Here is a 20,326-nt window from a genome sequence, read left to right as displayed (position 1 = left end):
GATCGGAAACACCCATAACGCATTGCACAATAGACTCTCGATAATAATTCGTAAAAATATTATCGAGAGTATTTCGTACTACTCTAGTAGCAAATATTTAAAAGTTGCCACAGAAGTATTCATTCAACGTACTGTAGGTACATAATTGTAAGCAACAGGTGTGAAATCGTGATATTTATATACTCGTACCTGCAGCCGCAAAATCGATAACGAAGCATTTAAATAAAACACTGGATCCGAGTCCCGACTCTCGAATTAATATTGTGTGAAGGCTTGAAGGTACCGTACAATACATACAATGGTACAACTGCAATACCCAAAATGTAAACCCTCATCTCGTTACGATGCAGATGCATATAAATTTCGAATCTTTACTGCATGTGTACGGAGCTGTTTTATCTCTATAATTACTTAGTTCTAATCCGGGTGCTGTACTAACAGCATTGTTTTGCACAATTTGACTCTCACTCCACCTGTATAACGAGTAACATAAATTACACTATATAGTTTTCTGACAGTGCAAATCATCACATTTTATTTATTTTCATGTTAAACAAAAGCGCGGCAAGCAATACGCTGTGGTTTCTATTTGTAGTTAGTATTAAAACGTAAAAACCACACCAACTATACAATCAGTTTCAGTAACACACACACACAGTATAGTAGCAATAAAACTATGACGGCAGAATGAATTACAATAGCTTTTTTAACAATGCTGTGTTACCAAGAGCTCTAATTTAAAACAAACACTAATGACTAGAAATAATTAGAACAGACTGTCGTTTTACATGTTTAGTGGAAGCATTTTATGATTGTTTTGACTGGTCATATCGACTATCTTTGTTTCGTTGGCTGCTAACTGCACTGCCGATATCTTTTTTGGTCGCTCATCTGCATGCACTTTGACCTTTAGATCCCGGAGTGCACGTCGTTCTGCCCGTTCCACGGGGAGAGTCATCACAGAGAATTCGGGTCTCGGGCAAGACGAATTTGCCGCACTGCGGTACCCGCGCGTTGTTCCTGCAACACCGTACGTGTACAAAATACTATGTGCTCGTATAACATGATTTTGGTAAGGTGGATTTACTCTTCGGCTTTTTTGGTGGGCCTTGGCGGTGCACTGATAGTGGTTGTTGCCAGCCCGCATCCACTTGATGTTGCAACACTCCCCGCGCCCTCGAAACAGGTTTCGGCGGTCGGGTGCCATTTCCGGTAACAGCAACCGCACCGGTGCGGTATGTGTTAGAGACTCTTGAATGCGGTTCGGCATCGTTACCCCGTCTGGGTGGCTCTCGTACTGGTCGACTCAATTCGGTGCCCGGTTGACTTCTCCTGAAAACTTCTGTATCCAAGAAGAAAGATGCCTCGGAACTGAGACACGGACTGGTCTCGCTGTGCACGCCATCGTCGATAAAGTCCACATCGTTTGGATCATTTTCACTGCTCCCGTTTCCTAAAAACGGCGAGAAATGGGAGTCAAGTTTTAAGCTTTTCTTGGCATCAGATACAAAAGCGTACTCGGCACGAAGTCATTTCTTATATATCAGCCGATTCGAAATTAAACGCTTGACCCTTGTACATATGGGTTGTGACAGGTGAATGACGTACCCAGCTCGGTGTCTTCGTTGGCAATGCTCGATTCGAAACTCCTTGTCTTTGACAGACTATGCGGCATGAACTGGCGGAAAACGGAAGCGGTACGAGTATCTCTGTGTCCTAAACGCTGTGGTGCGTACACCAATGCCCTGTCCAGGCTGGCCTGGATCGGTGGAACCTTCCTAGCTTGCACAGGTGATCGCAATGCGGAAGCGGGTCTTTGGCGAGTCCTGTTCAACAAGTCACCGGTTTCGTCGAAGGGATAATCGCTCCGGAGATTATGGTTGTGTTCGCAGGGTGTAGTACGGAAAACATCGCCGCGGTATTTATGTTTATTGCACTTGTAATCTAATGCCGTAAAGTTATCATCGTTATCGTCGCAGTCGTTGGTGAATAAGCAGGAAGTTTGTGATTGATCTGGCGGCGGATGTTGTGGAGGCGGTGGTAGGAGGTCGGCCCAGTTTACGGGAATCACGGGCAAATGTGCCGCGGAATTATTACGCTTATTGGAGCGTTGGCTCTGTGGAGTGGAGCGCTGGCTATGCACGCTGACCGTTTCCGGATAGGACTGCGCTTTAGACGACGTACTGTGGTTACCTGTTTCGGTTCCACTACCGCTACTACCGGACACCAGCCGATTGTCATCTCTTTCCAGTTTTTCTACCCCATTGTTATCCATTGACGGTCGACGTTCGGCATGCCCCAAATCAACCGTATGACCATGTATCGGACATGTGCGTTTGCCGGTTCGCAGGAGGGAATTGGTCTCTTTATACACTGCACTGTCGGCCGCATTAGCCATAAACATCCCCTGATGCAATTTGCATTTGGTCCATTCGTTATCGGATCGTAACCAACTTGAATTCTCTGAGCAAGGATTATGATGAGCGGATGTGACATTGCCGCAGTTGGCGCAGCCTGGACCAGTTCCAAGTCCAACGATGGAATTCGGCAGAAGAGTGCCGTGCTCGGTTGTAATGAGATGGGCGCAAGGATGGAAAGGCAGACTGGGAGCGTGCGATGATGAATATTCTGATGTTTTATAATAACCGTCTTTTTCCTTTCTTCGCAAAATGAACATAAAGAATAGTGTGATGAGTAGTAACAAAATCACAACCCCGAGAACTGCCAAAAACCATGGTTGCTGCAGAAGATGGGCGGTGTCGGCAATATTTGGCTCTGAAAAATTATTGCTAGCGCAAGTGTTCATCAACCATCGAAGAAGTTTAATTGTCAGCAAACGCCACCGAAACTGATCACAAAACGAAACGTTGCTTCGGTCAATCTGGATTTGGGCAATTTTCAAACGGTGCCATTTTCTATCAAGCCTTATACAGTATTATGTTAGAACAGAAAGTATACAGAATGAATTTGATCATTAGACTTCGGTGATTAGAACATGGCATGCTATAATGCATAAAGTGCTGTATTTGCTGCGCGTATACTGTAATAATTTTACGGTATGTTTTAATTTCTACATATATTTTTATTATACTAATTCCCTTAAATACGGTATCAAAATTTGGTTTGTTCTTACCCATGCGGATGTATAAGGGTTTACTTAGCACTCCCAAGCCGGCGTCCGTTCTAGCCGCTAGTGTAATGCGGTAACGCATGCCGGTTGTTAAGTTTCCAATGACCTGCGTGGTCGCGTCACTTTGGTCAACACTGATGTTTCGCACTTGACTGATGACAAACGAGCTATTTCCGCCATGAACTGACGTGGTGGACGCACCGGTGGGTATAACAAAAATCCGATATCCCGCCAATTTTCCATTAAGTGACGCGACAGGTGGCGTCCAGTGGATTTGCAGAGCTGTCAAGTTGACCAGCTGAACTCGTATGTTTTGAGGAGGCTCATCGGGAACTGTCAAAACAAGTTTTTGTTATCATTAACTACCATGTTACATTTCTGCTAACAAATTTTTCTGTCATCTCGACGCCAGCGTTCATTTACCGTCCTGGAGCGTCATCGTTGTGACGGAGTTGCTGACTTTGCCCATAATGTCCTTGTAGAAGGGGGTTAACGAGATTTCGTACGTGGTAAATTTCTTTAAATTAAATAGAGTGTAATGCGGCGCTGAGCCTTTGCTGATTCTGATTGATGTCATGTTGTGCTGGGGTGATGACACATCATGGTAGGTAATTAAATATCCGGCAATGTATTTCTCATCACGGAGGATCGTCCAATGAATATTAACCGCGGTGGCCGAAACTGGTTTAATCGCATCAATTTTCACCACATCATGTCCCAGTCGTTCCTTAACCTCGGCTAATTCATAATCAAGCACCGGATGCGCAGTGCCCTCCGTTCTAACCAGCTCGGAAACTTTACTGGGCGGCGATATTCCGTATTGATTGACGGCACGCACCAGGAATATATACGAGGCATCCGGCTTTAGACCCGTAATAACGTAATGGTTCGTTAGCGCCGATTGCGTCACAATAATCCAGCTGGAGGGCTGATCGAAGCAGAAATACTCAATCCGATATACCAGCGCCGGACTGCCGGAATGGGTGAGATCGGCTGCGTTGTTTCCGCTGCGCCAGCTTATTTCTATACTGGTTTCCGTTACATTGAGAACGAAAGGCTGTGACGGTGCTGCCGGCAGATCGGTATCCGGCATACGGTGAAACATTACCTGCGGATTGGTGGGATCCTCCACCACTAATCCGGCCGACCACATTGTCTCACCACTTTCCGATGAGGCAATACAGGTGTAGATACCGGAGTCGGTGATGCGGAGATCAGATAACTGCAGTGTACCGGAATCTAATAGCTGTATCCGGGGATTATTTGCAAGCAACAACAGTACACCGTCTTTTAGCCAGTGCACCGACGGCACCGGCGGTCCCATGGCGTGACACGGCAGAATGGCAATGGAATTAACGGCTAATGTCTGGTTGGATGGGCCGGTGACAATGATCGGTGGCGGAGCGGAAACGGCCGGGATAATTTGCACATGGCCGCGTGCTAGCGCTGAACCGGCTACGGAGAGGGCGGAGCAGATGTAATAACCCGTATCGTCCATGGACGCCTTCTCAATGAGCAGTGTTCCGTCCGTGTGCACAACATATCGACCGTGCGGCTGACCAGGAAACATGAGGATTTGACTGCCCTCTTTGGACCAGAAGACAGCCGGTGGTGGATTGCCTGTGAATTATGTTAGCCACAATAGAATCACAATTACAAATACACATCCCGGAAGTGAGTGTGTATGTTATTAAACAGCTGCGTGTTAGCCTTGCCTGTGGTCACACATTCCATGCTGACCATGGAGTTGACCGACACGATCTGATCCCGGGGCGCGAAGAGGAAAGTGGGACGTGTATGGATTGTCAAGTGGGCAGTGGCTGTCGCTGATCCGTGCAGATTATCGGCTTGACACACGTAGGCGCCCTCATCGGAAGGACTAACATGTTCGATACGTAATCCGCCGTCTTCCTCCACTGCAAATCGTGTATCCTGTGTTACTGATCTCCCGTCCGTCTTTCGCCAAGCTATCGTTGGCTTGGGATCGCCGGTGGCTTGGCAGTCGAAGACAACGTTCAGCTCCGCAAGTGCTGCAACAAGAGCAATGCCCACATTAATAGTGGAAAACGCATCCAGATGTAATGATTAATTGTGATGCCGGTAATGGCAATTTCGGTAATTCTAAATTTAACACAAAAAAACGTGACCTTCTCACATTGTATGAAAGCAGCACATCATATTTTGGATTTTACAATGCATAACCAGTAAAAAATTATAATTATAGTTATTATAATTAATTTTATCAGTTGCCGACAGCAGTTTGAAATTTTTTTCTAACCGGAACTCTGTGGCCAGCAGTTTTTTTCAGTTTTAAATGGTACGAGAACTCATTAAATCGAGCCGGTAGCGGATTAGTGCAATGCAGTGCTAGCAGTACATACTTGTATATAAGGGGATAAACATGTACTAGCTGAATTCTGGTATTCCTGTACCAGTAACGTCAAGAGAAGTACTGCAAATTAAGCTTGACAAAGTTGGATCAAATATAATTTCCGGGAGTGTAATTACTGATGAATGTAATGGTTTCCCGGGTGTGACCAATCACACAACAATCAATAGTCCCCAGCTGCTGTACGGGCAAGACACACCGCGTGCGTCTTGTTGGTTTTTTCTTTCGAGCCACCAGTGCAAGGCCAATGTGTATAAAATTTAATAACGTATATCTTGTAGATAATTATTTCACTGAATGGTGCGAAGGTAAAAACACATGTTATGTCCCTCGTGAACGCGCATGATGACTCGTACGGTATAAGTGATTCCACTTTTACCTGTGACATCCTGTGGAGGCAAAGTGATCACTGGGCGTGAGAACACAACCAGCGCGCTCGGCGGTGATTCTCGGCTGCCGGCTACATTTTCAGCCAGGCATGTATAGCTTCCTGTGTCGGAAAGTTTTGTTCCGGTTATCAGCAGATTGCCATCATCCATCAAAACAAATCGACCAGTTAGTTTTAACTCTACACCATCGCGTTTCCACGTGATCTTCGGTTTCGGGATGCCTCTCGGGGGTTGACATTCAAGAAGTGCGTTATCAGCAGCTGCCACTCGGACACTGCTGTTGGGTGAGCGGCGAAATTCATCACGCAAAACTGTGAAATCGATACATATATTCGTACACATGCGATGAGGGGAAGCCGTATAGTTTACATTTCAGTATTATTGTATGCTGTTCAATTGATCAGCCGCGAAATAATGTGGAATACGATACCACTGCCAAACAACGGCAGCCAGTAAAGAAACGGAACTTACACGCTACTTGTAAGCTGGCATTATTGCTCCGTGCCTCTCCAAATTTATTTCGGGCTAAACAAAAGTAAACACCGCTGTCCGATTTGCCCTTTTTATTGTGTATGACGCGGGAGAAATGTAAGGCGCCCCCATTTGAGTGCTGTGTAATACGGGGCAATTCCAACTCCTGATCGGGATTATGATTAAGGAATGTTGATACCGCGGAAAGTGGAATGGACGCGGAGCTGCTAATCAATTCCCCATGATCTTTATACCATGAAATCTGGGGAACGGGCAGTCCATCCGCTTTGCATTGTAATACGGCCGGCTCATTTTTACGGACGATCACATCCGCTGGGTGCTCAATGATTTTTGGTGCTCGTCCGCCAATTGACCCAAATGATGGTCTATGAGTTGCTGCGGAAGTGTGCGTAACAACTGCAAAAAATAGTCTGCTTTCCATCGATCACTAATGCTACTACAGTAGTAACCGCAATAAGATGTAAATTATATTCCAGTATATTGCAAAGCGTACAGCCATACAGCTGTGACCGTTAATGTCGATTATAAATGCAAATGTTAGGTTTTATAAAACTACATGTACACACAGAATTTTAATCGGTGTACCTATTCATACAAACCTTGTCACTCAGTCACTGGAATTAGTGTAAAATTTTATTTCTAAAGAATTTTGTTTTAAATTAGTTCGCGTCAGAGCAAATAGCCCGTTTCCGGCTAGGGTGACAGCCTAGCATGGGTTTTTTAACCTGGATCCTTTCTAAAGCAGGCAGTCGAATTTCGTTATCATATAAATTTTACATACATATTACAGCAAAAAAAAACAGTAAGCCGTACGGAACGATTCACAGTTTTAAGCGAAAATTGTCAATTCGACTCGGGAGAAATGAATAACTGGCAACTTCGATGCAGAAAACTCATTTTCTAATAGTTTCCTATTTGCATTTCGCGATTTTGTCTAATATCCTGGCGTTCCTTTGATTGTTTGTGTTTGTATATTTTCTTGATCAAGTACTGTCTAACAGAATTAGCACAAATTCTAAAATTACGCAGTTGTTTACGAAACGCACGATACACCTTTGCGTGAGACATGCATGCATGATTTAACGGACTTCTGCATCTAACGCACAATCCTTATCCCAGCTGGTTTCACCTATATAAACCGTTTGTAAATATTTAAAGAATTCATTGAACACTTTAAGTGGTTGTGAGTTTTAAATATACGTAGCTATACCTCTTTCATGTATCATTTGCGATGAGTGAATGCCATTTGGAAATTAGAAACTCGTACTGCGATCGACGAGAAGTGAAATACACATTCTAGTTTTCAGTAGCCATTTGCAACTTCGTCTGTGCATATGTTATTGTATGCATTCGATTTGTAACACGTCGTAAGTTTATAACTGCACGAGAAGTTTTAATCACGTGGTCCGGTCATTTTGAGGAAATGGTAAAATGAGATCATAGCTCAAAAGTAACAGAAGTATAAAAAACAAATTATTTTTCTTATCGTATGGACTATGGAATCTGCAAAAGCATAAAATTTTGGAAATTGGATAGTATTCTGAAAATATGGATAGTATTTTGAACTACGGGTAGTTTGGAGGAGCGTTTACGCAACTTGCGCTTAAGCCTTCATACTTTTGTATTGCAGCATCGTTCAAGCATCTTACGTATAAAACCTATCAGATGTGTTTATGCTGATGTACGGAACAATTTTCAAAGACGAGTCGCCAAGTGCCTAATTATGTTTATGGTATTAAAAATCTGCTTGTTTTTAAATATTACAGGCGCCAGCTCACAGCTGCCTACTGTTAAGGGTTACCCTTTAGTTACAGATACACTATAAGGAAGGCGTAGCTGTTTGGTACCGTTTTTTCGCCACTGTTAGTTACATCGTATGTGTATGAAATCTTGACATTTTTCCTCTATACAGAAAGGTTACGTCCTGTTTCAAATGATTACTAAGCATGAGCATAGAATCTAAAATTTGAACAAGCAGATTACTGCTAATCTACAGGCGAAAATTATTAGGAAAAATATGGGGTACAAATAAACTTAATGAAATTGTTTGTTTATACTTTGCTGTAATAGTATGCTTCTGTGTTTATGCTGATTCTAGAGAACAAACCTACCGTAAAGCGGGAGTATTATTACTAGAAAAACCATCCATCCACAGTCCAAAGTTTGCTGTCTCCGTGACAGCATCCTTAAGATAACATCCTATTTGAAATGTCTTTGCCAATCAGCACGACGTTAGTTTGTTCCGTTCGATAACCGGCAAATTATTTTAAGCGTTTCCGATCCGTTTCGTAAAATTAATGACCCATCGTCGAAGGCACACTTTCTCCTAACTCAAATTAAACATAAAATTAGATATTTTAATTTTGCATTCTGGCGTAATTTTATCCGTTCAAATCTATACTTCTATAAGTATTATTAACAGCCGATACAGACCGTAAAAACTTACCAACAGCAACCGTATAGTTGTACGTGGAGTTTATTCCGTGCATAATTTAGCCATCCAGTCTTGTTCGTTTGCAACGAAGTTTTTTTACACCCGCTGCAACCAAACCGATTGCATCGTTAAAATTTGGAACAAGGGTCCAAGTATCGTATGTTTATGTTTAAAAAAAAATGCAGAGAGGAAACGAAAAGCTCGCACACCAAAGAAACTTAAGTAAGTAATTCGTATTTAAAAGCAAGAATAGCTGTTGACTTAAATATATGCGGATGTGAGGCAATGGCAAGTAGAAAACGAAAATTTGGGATAATTTCCGAACATCTCGTATCATACGTACATAAAATTGTTCATTAATCAGCTAAAATTCCATTGTAGCTCATGACCAATCAGCCAGAATGACAACGGTATCAAGACAAATGCACCACACTACCTCACTGCATGTGCCGGCTCATATGCAATATTCACACGAAAGTGCTGTTATAAGCGTTTCACACCAAAATTTTAGGATTGATTTTATCGCCGAGGAAGATGGACAAGATGTAATCCCATAGATATAACCGGCGTAAAACTCGATGGGATTTCACTGGCAAAGTTATCATCGGCTCGGCTGTTTCACTGTGGCTATAAAATTCCACGGCATTTTAATCATTCTTTTCAGTCACTAAGTCAGACTAATAGTGCGAAGATTCATGTATTGTAAAACGAACTTTCAGAAAGTGAGAGACAGCTGTCTTGTCTGTGGTTAGTCTAAAACGAAGCAGTACACACTTTATACTTGAGAATTTTCAAGCAACATATAAGTGTCTGTTGATTTGGTTTCAGCACATCCCTCGGTAGCCAGTTAGCTTTACATTAGTTACAGAAGTGTGGCAACGTCCTCCGCTCGATTCCGGCTTGCACTTCTTTGCTCAGCCCATACCAGTGTAGTTCGTCAAATATTCCTATATGTCAAAGACTTATTGATCATTTCTTGCAAGTCCTCTTTCTAATCAACCACTCTGGACCATCTTTTGTGATCATGAGGAAAGGGAGCCTCGCATATTTAGATTGTGCCGGGCGGCCCCGCCACCATCATCTTCCGCACAGATTCTTACATAAACATCATCAGGATTTCATGAGGTGATACTTTTTAGGGTCAAGAAAAATCATCAAGCCCGCAGTATTTCTATGTTTACTGCCATATATGCTCCAGACATGAAACTTTTATGATGGTTTTTTCACCGGCTGTAACGCAATTAAGAAAGTGAAGGCTATTCATGACAAAATCACGTAAAGGAGAGACTGCGACACAGCTTGTGACTTTAACTTGCTTAAACAATGCTACACTCGCCCGCGCCGTCGCATGTTGCCCTACTCAATTAATAAAATGCAGTGCATATTGTACAACATGGTTCAGGCAAAAGTACGCCACAAAAATACAGACCAATTTTCTAATACTCTGTATATAGATATAACATGATCATGTTATTGTTCGGATCATGATCCGAACAATTAGGCAAAGCCAGAGTAAAAATATTAAAGTAAGAATATTGCAAGCACTAAACATCTGTATTACGTAGCCGACAGTCGGACACACGGCTAAAATAGAAGCTGTTGCGGCCAGTTTATTTAACTGAGATACTCATAAATAAATAATAAAAAATTCATAATAAAAATTTAACACGACGCACATACCATATACCATGGCAGTACTATTGTATACTATTACTATAGTACTATTACTACACTATTACTATAGTATAGTACTGTCATGCAAATACATACATATACATAAAGTACAAATAAATTTATTTAAAATCGTTGTTAGTAACCATTGCAAAATACTGAAGCTACAAAACATCCTATAACTAATGTGTCTGATTTTTCAAATATTCGGTGAACGTTTTGGTCCAGGACCGCGAGATCAAATTCAGTTGGATTGCCAATGAAAACGAGTTAAACCGTAATAGACACATTAAATATCGCCTTCTGGTATAGAACGATTACAGCAATTATGTGTCCACAACCGCAATTAATTGGACACTATCGATGCCTACTCGTAGTTCGTTTTAAAAATGCCAAAATACATATGAGGTGTACTTTCGTGCCTTCACGACACGAAAAATTTTGTAATGTGCTTGCGATACCCTACGTTTACAGGTGGTTACCGAATAATAAACTAAAAATATCGAAAGTTTCCATCCTCTTTCTGTATTCACGAAGTTTTGGAAGGCTGTATCAATGTTTTGGTAAAGCCGTATGGGTTCAGCGCGAAACGTTTCGACACTTTGCCGGCACTGATACTGCACATGAAGTAATCTATCCATTTTTACAAAGCGATTTGATAAAACCATTGCAGGGTACAAACGGTGGCCCCAGGGGGTGATGATGTCGTTAGTACAAAGTTAAATATTTGCAGGATATTGTCCATTACACCAGGACTGCTATGTATGCCAGTTGGGTGAAGTGTGTTTTGTTGGTCCCGGATAAGTTCGGCATAGGGTGTAGCTAGGAGATTGACTCATCCAAGTGTGCGCTAAACCCGTCTCGCTCCGGGAGTGGAATCTGTCGCAGCAAACACATAATTGGCACTTGTGCTGGTAATCGTAAAGTATCGATTTGACAACTCCCCCTTCTATATTCAACGCCGACTACGATGAAAATAGCAAAAAGTTGTTAAATTTACGCCTGTCGGCTGCGCAGTGGGAAGCGCATAAAGTTTATTAATTATTAATTCAGGTCGCACTTGATGGCAAAGACTGTGACAGTTTCTATTCGGACTTGAAAGTAATTAGCCTAAATTTGGCGTTTAATAATTCTGTGCACGCCTTTTTGAATATCCGAGTCGGTACGTAGAAGTAGTTGTGCAACAGAATTTTCTGCTTTGTATACAATTGTACATGTCGGCTTGTCGCTATAATAATTATTATATCGCTCCGTTACGGTGTACGTTCCAATAAAAACTAAACGCACAAAATTAATGATAGCCAAAAGGGGTGCCAGCCGCCAGGGTAGTAGGAACAGCCATTTCGAGTAAATAAAGTATTAATTAACTGATACAAATAATTGGGTGCCGATGATGTGTAGTGAACAAGCTGTGATAAAATAACACATAACTTTTAGCACAATCAGAAAAAATAATCATGTTCCAGCGCGGTATATATATGAATATCTATAAAATTTTAGGCAGCTGCTAAGTCGTGCGGCAATTCGCGGTATGCTTTGTGCTGTTTAATGTAATGGCTACTGGCTAGTGATATCAAAAGGACAAAAATCTGCCAGTAGTTGGTCAATGTAGTAATCATATTATCTTGAATAGTTAAAATAGCTTTGCGACGGATGTAAAATAGGACAGCCCGTACTAGTTATTGTTATATACTGCTCACAAAAACTTCGAAGAATACGACGCTTTCACTTTCTATCAGTTGTATCAAGAGAATTCTGCATGGAATCTAATGCGTAGTTGGCATTTTTACAGTTGGTATCACGGAGCTACCAAAATTCGTACAAATGCAAGTGCCACTATGGCACTATATAAACCTTAATTGACCATGGGTGACGTGTATTATTCTATGTAGTAAATGTGACTCTTTTATTTTCAGTTTTCAGAAAAATAGTAGGCTTTCCTGTGAAGGTCTGATTAACGAAAGATACCGTAGGGTTTATCAGTGATTTGCCGAACCAAGAATTGATTCAAATCTCCTTTTCGAAAACGTAGAAGGCACTGATTAATGTGATATCTGCATGATGACTACTCAAACGATTATGATCGATTGCAAACCAGAACTTCAAAAGCAACTAAAAAACCGTGCATGTACGAAATTCATAGCTAATAACAGTCAATCAGAATAACCACGCGTGAGGTTAATTTAAATAGCACCTCAGAGCATCAAGGTTTTAGGAGAGCAAATATTAATTGCCGCATTCATCCAGTGACATGGACGCTTATTTTGTAACACCGGTAGCGGTGATTATTTTTGCGCTTCTTTGTGTATCGCAAGCAGGTAAGATACGCAACAATGATTATTGTCAATATTGCAGTAATTATTATTAATATTTTGTATGGCTGCATGCGTACATATACCAAATTAGTGCCTCTTAAACCAGTTGTACCAATCCTGGATTTCTCTCCACAGATAATAACCAGTCTGCCATTGGAAAGTGTCACTTTTTTGCTAATAATCGAGTAGAATGCATGGGACAGCTTCGATGTCGTCCATCAGAACACGCGAGGAATACCTTAGCGGATGTTGTACAAGCGTGTGTTGATCGAATTGAAAAGTCAAATGGAACATGGAATCAGAACCAAGGTAATTGGTGTATGTAGTCGCAGCATTTGAAAACTTGATGGATACAGTTGACAGTTACACACGTTGTTTAACCCGCGCCTTGATTATCATTATCATCATCATAACGTAAGTCTGTTTTTCAGCCTGGTAATACGTAACTACGATCTCTTTACTTTATTTTGACATTTAATTTTACATTGCGCAAAAAAAGGTATTGGTATTGATGCTTGTACAAGTGAATAATGTGCAGGAATTGTCCCGGCTGAATACGCCAGAATGCCATCTTCTAATGAGCTCGTAGCAATCTGCGAGTTTTTCCGCAGTGGACTGTTTTCCTGTGTCGCTGGATCCCGGTATGCGGGTAACTTTTGGAACGGAAATTTCAAGGGTTCTTTAAATTCGGCTTTCGACCTGGGTCAAGATCGCTGGTGGTTCCAGCAGCAAACCACCACAACCACAACTACCACGACGACCACCACTACCACTCCCGCCCCGGTGCCCAGTTACGTCCGACCGGAAGATGACAACACCGAGGACAATGTCGTAGTGCAGGAGACTGATGAAAACAGTACTGAACGGGAACGATTCCGTGAGCCTCTCAGTGGCACTGACACCGACCAAGTCGGCATTCGAGAAGGCGATGGTGACACGGGGCTGTCTGCAAGCGGGGATGGAAGCTACCGAAGTGTTATTTATACCGTCGTGCCTCGTAATGTCATCGTTTGTGAATATTTTACCAATGGTGAGGTCATATGTCGCAACTGTACGGAGCGCTTCCGAAGGGTTGTCACAGAGCAGGGAGTGGATGCTAATCGACGGGATTACAACTGCACCGAACCGAGAAATGGTCCCCCAGTAAAACGCTGGGAGGCAGACAATGGTATGAGTCTATTTTCTAAGCAAGGCCGTCAATTAGGGCAAAGTTTAGCCATTAAGTACTACGACAAACAGCACATCCTCAACTTCCACCTGCAGCCAAAAATAGTTTTGCTTGAATAGTTATGTTTTAGCACTTTTCAACAGGCGCATAAAATACATTATTACAATTTTAGGAATTCTGGATGCGGTCCCCGATGCGTCAGCGGAATCGCAGATTGTGGCGGCTACATGCATTTTTGACAAAGCGTCGCGCACATATGAATGCCATGGAACAAGTGCTTTGTGCCCCGACAATCAAAGTCAGAGGAGTCTAAGCAATAAATGTCTTAGCGGACGCCGGTGGACCGGAGATTTCAGCGGGGACTTCAGTTACATGCTCAAGCATTAATGTATTTTGTCCGACATTTGCTTATTAAGAGCACAATCCATAAGAGTCACCAGTTACTATAAAGATGTTTGTATAATAAATATATACAGTCCAATAAGGGCACCTTGCAAGACCAAGTTGCGAACTTGCGAACAAGTTTGATTGAGCCTCTAATTGTGTTTGCGATCATGCTACAGTATGCGTATAACTGTGACCTTTCCTGGATTAAAAGTATCAAATGCACTATTAAAGAATTTTTTTTATTTCTGAGCGCATGACCTTCAGTTTCAAAAATGTTATCAGTGATTATTGCCCAAAATAAAAATATTCTGCGGTTTTTCCATCAGCGCAATATACGAGTACAAGCTTACAAAACCCAGCCACTCAATAAAAAAGACGCGATAGGCGCGTGTACTACTCGTATATTACTGGCACGTCTACCTGACCCACTACCACAGAACGAATTAACGTCCCACATGTTAACATTAAACTGTAGCTCAAGCCTGAGGGCGCAGAGCAAATTCCAGTCCGTCGAATGGTGATTCCACCGGTCCCGACTGAGTTGTTGTGGCTGCTCGAGCGGCTACCGTTGTCCGTGCTGTGGACGTAGATGTCGTCGTAGCTCCAACAGTATTAGTGTTAGCAATCACGAGACCGCTACCGGATGCACCCGCAGCCGACTGCACAGCTTCCAAGATCGCCGAAGTACTCGTGGGTGCATTTCCAGAGGCAGGAGCGTTTGTGCTGGTCGAGGCAACGGAAGCAAGTGTGGCATTTGCGTAAGCTAAACATAAATATTTAGTTAACATCAGTAATACCAGTGAATATTTACGCATACGTACGTAGTAAATATGTTAAAAGTTACCTGGGTAAAGAATAATTGTTGCATATTGATATGTACTAGTGTTACTTACGGTTACGGCATGTTATGGAACTGCAGGTCGGGTACATCCGCCTCAGTGCATTACAGTCTCCGACACTTAGACGAGCCAGATTGCCCAGTGTTCTAGTGGCATCTCTTGGAGTGTACAGAACAGTGTTGGCTCGGGCGAAGCGGGATGCTGAAGGGATGGTTATGGATAAAAGGTCAAAGGCAGTTGAGCGGAACTCAATTTGGCTGGCATTGTAGATGCGCAACAAATTTAGAGACTGGAGATCTAAGAAAATGCAAAGCGCTTTATGTCAGAACTGTTAACTCTTAAAATTTCATATAAAAGTTATCCAGATTATTCTAGTTCATAATTGATCGTCACATTCACCTGGAAGAATATTGGACGGAAAAGTTTGCAGGAAATCATCTCGGTCTGGCCGCCTACAAAAAAACAGATTAAAGTCTCCGGATCATACAGGTAGTGAATGCAGCAAGCAGCTAATCAACATAACCACTAATTAATCAGGAAGAAGTTGTACTTGTGTTCGTTTCGCAAGCCCAGTGCCGACACCAGAACTGCCATAATATCCCGTTTCGCGCTCATACAACCGCCTGGGCCTGCTGTCATAATCATTTTCTGGCCCTGACCGTTTTGTCTGACCAATCTGCCCGGAAACGTCGAGCAGGAAGTAGCCAAAACCCTAAAGTCGAAGAGAGCCCGGTTAAAATTCGCAGTGTTACTACCTAAATAACAAGACCAAAAACATGTTCTCGTCAATGAAATTACGTAAACTGATAGTATCAATTCACTATTAGCGTGCTGATTAAAAAAATTATTAGTAAATCAAAATACCCAGAATTCAAGACAGGACTGATGAAAATATGATCCTCTCGCGAATCTGTGACAACGTTAAAGGGAGAGAAACGTATGCATGAGGACATGTCGGAAGAAATTTGGTTCATCGCATCATCTATATCCGCCGCCTCAGTTCCATCTAGTAGAAATCGTGGATCAGTTAGACGCAAAAGCGGTAGAAGTTTTTCACGGTGTCTTACTGTAATTAGTATCCAGTCGAAAAAGGATTCTTTGAGGGTTTGCCCACACATCGTACCGGGTATCCCGGTTTAATGCAGCCCGTTTTTCTAGCCTTGCTGAAGGAAGGGCGGAAACACCGGTCAAGCATACAAATGCAACAATAAGTTTAACTGCTTCCATGGCAGGAGCGAGGTCACTATTAATATGTGCTGGAATAACGAAATTTTTAGTAAAAGATAGCAAATTATTGTTAGTTGATAACGTACTGACGCGTTTGTGTGATTTTCCGGTGTCGGGCGAACAGCTTATATACCTGGTGCATGAGATGCTTAACTGTAACCATGCGTGTTTTGCATATAATCCGTATTACAATTATGCAAAAGCCGGCTATTCGGTTACATTTAATAAGAGCGGAACGATTAAAAAATCTATTTACCCAAGGAACAGACAATAATGTTAACAAGAGTGCATCATGCTTGCACGTTTACATTTGCACTGGCAGCTGTCGTGGCATTTCGTTACTAAAAATGGAGGACTCAGTGCATTTATGTGATTCCTACAGTACAATGCCAACAATTGGAAATACCGTAATACAGTATTTTATTAACACTGATGCCGCGGATTCGCAAATGATTTTACTGTGCTACTGACGCTGCAGAGTTAAGTAAGAAGATAATCTTGTCCAATTTAAGTAAATTACTCTTAATTCAAACTTCGATTTGATAGCATTAACGAGTTCGTTTTGCGTTTTGGCATTCAATCCTTTGCCAGTGCAACCTTACCATGTTTACGTAATGGTGGTATAAAATGACTGTACGCAAACAAATATATATTAATACCGGTATTGTTTATCAAAGACTTACAAGAGATTTTAACATATTTAATACTTGATAGAATCATGTTATTGTCGGTATCGTTTACGTATTGAAATGAACCGAATGATTATTACGCTTGTCTTTATCAAACCCCTAATTGAAAACTTACCTAACTGAAATATTAACCAGTGCACTTTATGTGTGTTTTAGTAAAGGTAAGGCGGCCAACAAAATGTAAATATTTATGATCTTATGCTAAACCCGTAAAGGAGGTCTAATTTTTTTAAAATGAAACGCCGCCGGGAGGCTCCAGCGGAGAAAGAGGATCAACTGGAGCCACAGTAGCCACAGTAGGCGGAGCTGTGGGAACAGTAGGAGCCACCGGAAGATTTGGATTCACAGTGTTTACTACTGGAACACCAGTGACAACATCTCCCACATTTATTGGCTGTAAAGGTGTTGCGGCAGTTGTTACCACGAGAGGACTGACGATGGGAATCACTGCTCCGGGGTAAGCTGCAACAAAATTGGCCGAAGGTAATTAAATAGGCGCTTATAGTAGTAGTAGCCTTATACAGACAAAGGAACATAACAATAGAATGCCAAACTATGTAAGCGTCGGTATTTTTATGTGTTTAAAAGCCTGCGATCAAAGTCGCAAAGCAAACTACGAATACAATTATTTATGGTATTACTGTAACCTAAAACTTTTTTTGGTTTTTTCATTATGCCGATGATAAAATAAATGTACATACGGTTTGCACAGGAAGCAGCGCTGCAGGTGGTATAAATACTAGCAAGTGCAGTGCAATCACTTTGGCTCAGTCTGGACAACGTCCCTATGGATGCGACGGTGCCCAGGGGCACGCCGGTTTGGGCGACGGAGTATAATGGCATTCCAGATGTTGTATATTTTGTGGTGCTAGGCATTGTGATACTGTTATAATCAAACGTGCCAACATTCTGGACTTGCGAAGCCTGCGTGTAAATGTTCAACAGTGACAGTCCTTGCAGATCTAAAAAGTATATCGCGGGCATATTGTTTGTTAACAATTTTTGACGAAGTTGCTGCGCAAACCGTATAATATAATGCTTGCTCAGTTTTACATTACCTGTCCGGATGTTTTGTGGAAACACCTGTAATTGGATTTGGATTGATCACATCATAAATTTTAACTTTAGTAACAAAAGGTCACCGTTGCAGCAGTGATATGTCTTGTTATTTACCGTAATGTAAGTGTCGCGGTCAGTTCTTAAGTACTCATTTCGTAGTCCAAGGGAATGCGCTAGAAATGTTCAAACAAATCCTTTGCAACGGGCGGAAACAATTCTTCAACTGGGTGTGTAAGGTGACGCACCTAAATATTTCATGGCCTCTCGTGTGCTCCCCAAACACCCATCAGTACCACTAACCATTCCCAGCTTTTGTCCACCTTTAACACCATTCGCTGTTGCTTGGTTAATTAGCCGTCCAGGAAACGAAAAGCATGTTTGGGTTAGCGATCTAGAATTTTTAGCATGACTGAATGTATTTTATAATAAATTACAGAATTTGTTAAAATGTATGCATGACTGACTTTTGAACACCGGACTTACCCGTTATTCAGTGAGGGAGAGATGAACAGACTATCCTTGGTCTGGTCAGTAGCATCATTATACGGTACAAACCGTATACACTGGCCCATATCGGTTGAAATCTGCGCCATTGCCGCCTGGATCTGCGATATCTCTTGCTGATCTAATTCGAAAGAGTGTAGACACATTATTATCACCATTCGCAATTAATCAGTTTGATTTTTAGCAGATCGGTTTTTATTTTACATTGCCACAAGATGCGATACTTTATATAACCATAAAGGACACTGCATAGTCCGTAATTAAAAGAAAAATGCGTACTGTAAGAGGTCGATAGTCTGTACGGGATCGCTGTAGGTTCTGTCCAAGGTCCATACCGTGAGTTAACTGATAGTACTGCTCGTTCTATAAGCGTGTCAGCGTTCTTTGGATTATCAAAAAATGTTACAACGGATCCTGCACAAAATTCAATAAAAATAAGGAAAGTTAAAGCAACGAAACATTTTGCTTTTGGAATAAATGACGGCATTGCATTCGCTCGGTTATTGCTGATGTTGTACAATTTTCTCCGGCCAGGTTCATGCAAATCTTTTCATTACGAGTTGGCCAGAAAGAGAAACACTTAGTGCTGATGAGTTCATATACATTCTTTTTTGTGTTAAGAAGCATTACTTGCCAAAATGTAAATTAACAAGCTGGTTTATTATAATTTTGTTTGTCTCTATAATGTATAGCAAAAAACATAGTTTATATGAATGATATTATGAATTGGGAACGTCATCTTGTACTTAGGTATTCAGCGCAAACCATCGTAAATTACGTACGGTATGATTAGCCATTCTCTGATGGATATTTTTTGCCCTATTCGCAAAATACATTCGAATTGCTATACAAAAACATTTCTTGAACTGTTATTTGGTGTCGGAACTGATTATTACATGTGGGAGATCTGCGATATGCACCCATAACAATGCTACTGCATAATGAAATAGTATTTTCTAAGAAAATGTCTCCGCACCGGTACTTCACTCCATTATAACTTAACTGCTATTTACAACAGCAGCTCATTCCTGAAATGCGCAAGAAAAATTTTAGCCGTTAAGCAAAACTTCCAAGATAACATACAACTTTCATCCCTGAAAAACGTAATCGTATGAATATTCGTTCTTCATCCCTGAGAAACGTCTCAGCAGATATGGTTTCAAAAGTGCCAAAGCTTTTCGCGACCAAGGGATAGCAGGGGCAAACAACCGTTTTCTCCAGGGCGAAATACTCGTACTTCCGGCATTTGCTATTCTCTACTAGCTATGCCATACCTTCTCTAACTAGTATTATGACAACAGGCTATGGTATCTCAGTACATGCAGTGCAGCGTGTCGTTGTCGTAAGGAATACAGTTCGTAACTTCATTCCTAATTAGTTCATAAAGAGAAAGATCATAAAGAATAAAGTTGTCGCTACAAGACAATCCTGGCGCTCCGTCGTTTTGCTCGACATGAATGACTATAAGACTTCCACCCCAGTTTCACTTCGACAGTTCCCAACCATTTGTTTTAAATCACACTAAGGCGAAAGAGAATGCTAAACCATAATAAAAATAAATTTTTACTTACTTACTTATATAATTATAGCTGCTTTTACACATGTACAATATAAAGTATAAACATGCAGTGAA

The 20,326-nt window shown here is 41.6% G+C and overlaps 4 protein-coding genes across 5 annotated transcripts; 1 reads left to right on the top strand and 3 right to left on the bottom strand.

The window, feature by feature from the left end:
• Positions 1 to 551: 551 nt before the first annotated feature.
• Positions 552 to 9,324, bottom strand: LOC129585932 (protein sax-3-like). 2 transcript variants are annotated; one of them, XM_055478851.1, is made up of 11 exons: positions 9,178 to 9,324; positions 8,847 to 8,939; positions 8,512 to 8,730; positions 6,380 to 6,796; positions 5,899 to 6,219; positions 4,846 to 5,160; positions 3,554 to 4,750; positions 3,134 to 3,463; positions 1,609 to 2,775; positions 1,088 to 1,453; positions 552 to 1,020 (listed from the first exon to the last, which is right to left on the bottom strand). In XM_055478851.1, the coding sequence occupies exons 3-11, from the start codon at positions 8,582 to 8,584 to the stop codon at positions 785 to 787; spliced, it is 4,422 nt and encodes a 1,473-aa protein (XP_055334826.1). In that variant the 5' UTR covers positions 8,585 to 8,730; positions 8,847 to 8,939; positions 9,178 to 9,324; the 3' UTR covers positions 552 to 784. The 2 variants fall into 2 exon arrangements, with proteins under 2 accessions (XP_055334826.1, XP_055334827.1); XM_055478852.1 differs by having other exon boundaries at positions 9,271 to 9,324.
• A 3,298-nt stretch (positions 9,325 to 12,622) lies between these two features.
• On the top strand, positions 12,623 to 14,617 carry LOC129585754 (uncharacterized). The gene is made up of 4 exons (XM_055478583.1): positions 12,623 to 12,823; positions 12,956 to 13,129; positions 13,359 to 13,988; positions 14,161 to 14,617. The coding sequence occupies exons 1-4, from the start codon at positions 12,757 to 12,759 to the stop codon at positions 14,373 to 14,375; spliced, it is 1,086 nt and encodes a 361-aa protein (XP_055334558.1). The 5' UTR covers positions 12,623 to 12,756; the 3' UTR covers positions 14,376 to 14,617.
• LOC129585755 (zinc metalloproteinase nas-14-like) lies at positions 14,601 to 16,526 on the bottom strand. The gene is made up of 6 exons (XM_055478584.1): positions 16,282 to 16,526; positions 16,079 to 16,220; positions 15,765 to 15,926; positions 15,614 to 15,666; positions 15,269 to 15,511; positions 14,601 to 15,138 (listed from the first exon to the last, which is right to left on the bottom strand). The coding sequence occupies exons 1-6, from the start codon at positions 16,439 to 16,441 to the stop codon at positions 14,852 to 14,854; spliced, it is 1,047 nt and encodes a 348-aa protein (XP_055334559.1). The 5' UTR covers positions 16,442 to 16,526; the 3' UTR covers positions 14,601 to 14,851.
• Positions 16,527 to 17,280: 754 nt separating this feature from the next.
• Positions 17,281 to 19,247, bottom strand: LOC129585931 (embryonic protein UVS.2-like). Its single transcript, XM_055478850.1, has 7 exons — positions 18,973 to 19,247; positions 18,673 to 18,814; positions 18,435 to 18,580; positions 18,304 to 18,362; positions 18,189 to 18,213; positions 17,832 to 18,092; positions 17,281 to 17,592 (listed from the first exon to the last, which is right to left on the bottom strand). The coding sequence occupies exons 1-7, from the start codon at positions 19,178 to 19,180 to the stop codon at positions 17,360 to 17,362; spliced, it is 1,074 nt and encodes a 357-aa protein (XP_055334825.1). The 5' UTR covers positions 19,181 to 19,247; the 3' UTR covers positions 17,281 to 17,359.
• Positions 19,248 to 20,326: the final 1,079 nt, after the last annotated feature.

Source organism: Paramacrobiotus metropolitanus, unplaced genomic scaffold (genome assembly GCF_019649055.1).
Source record: "Paramacrobiotus metropolitanus isolate TYO unplaced genomic scaffold, Prichtersi_v1.0 Parri_scaffold0000018, whole genome shotgun sequence".
Lineage (NCBI taxonomy): Eukaryota > Metazoa > Tardigrada > Eutardigrada > Parachela > Macrobiotidae > Paramacrobiotus > Paramacrobiotus metropolitanus.
Note: the sequence above shows the minus strand (reverse complement) of the source record. Positions and strands in the feature narration are given on the sequence as shown.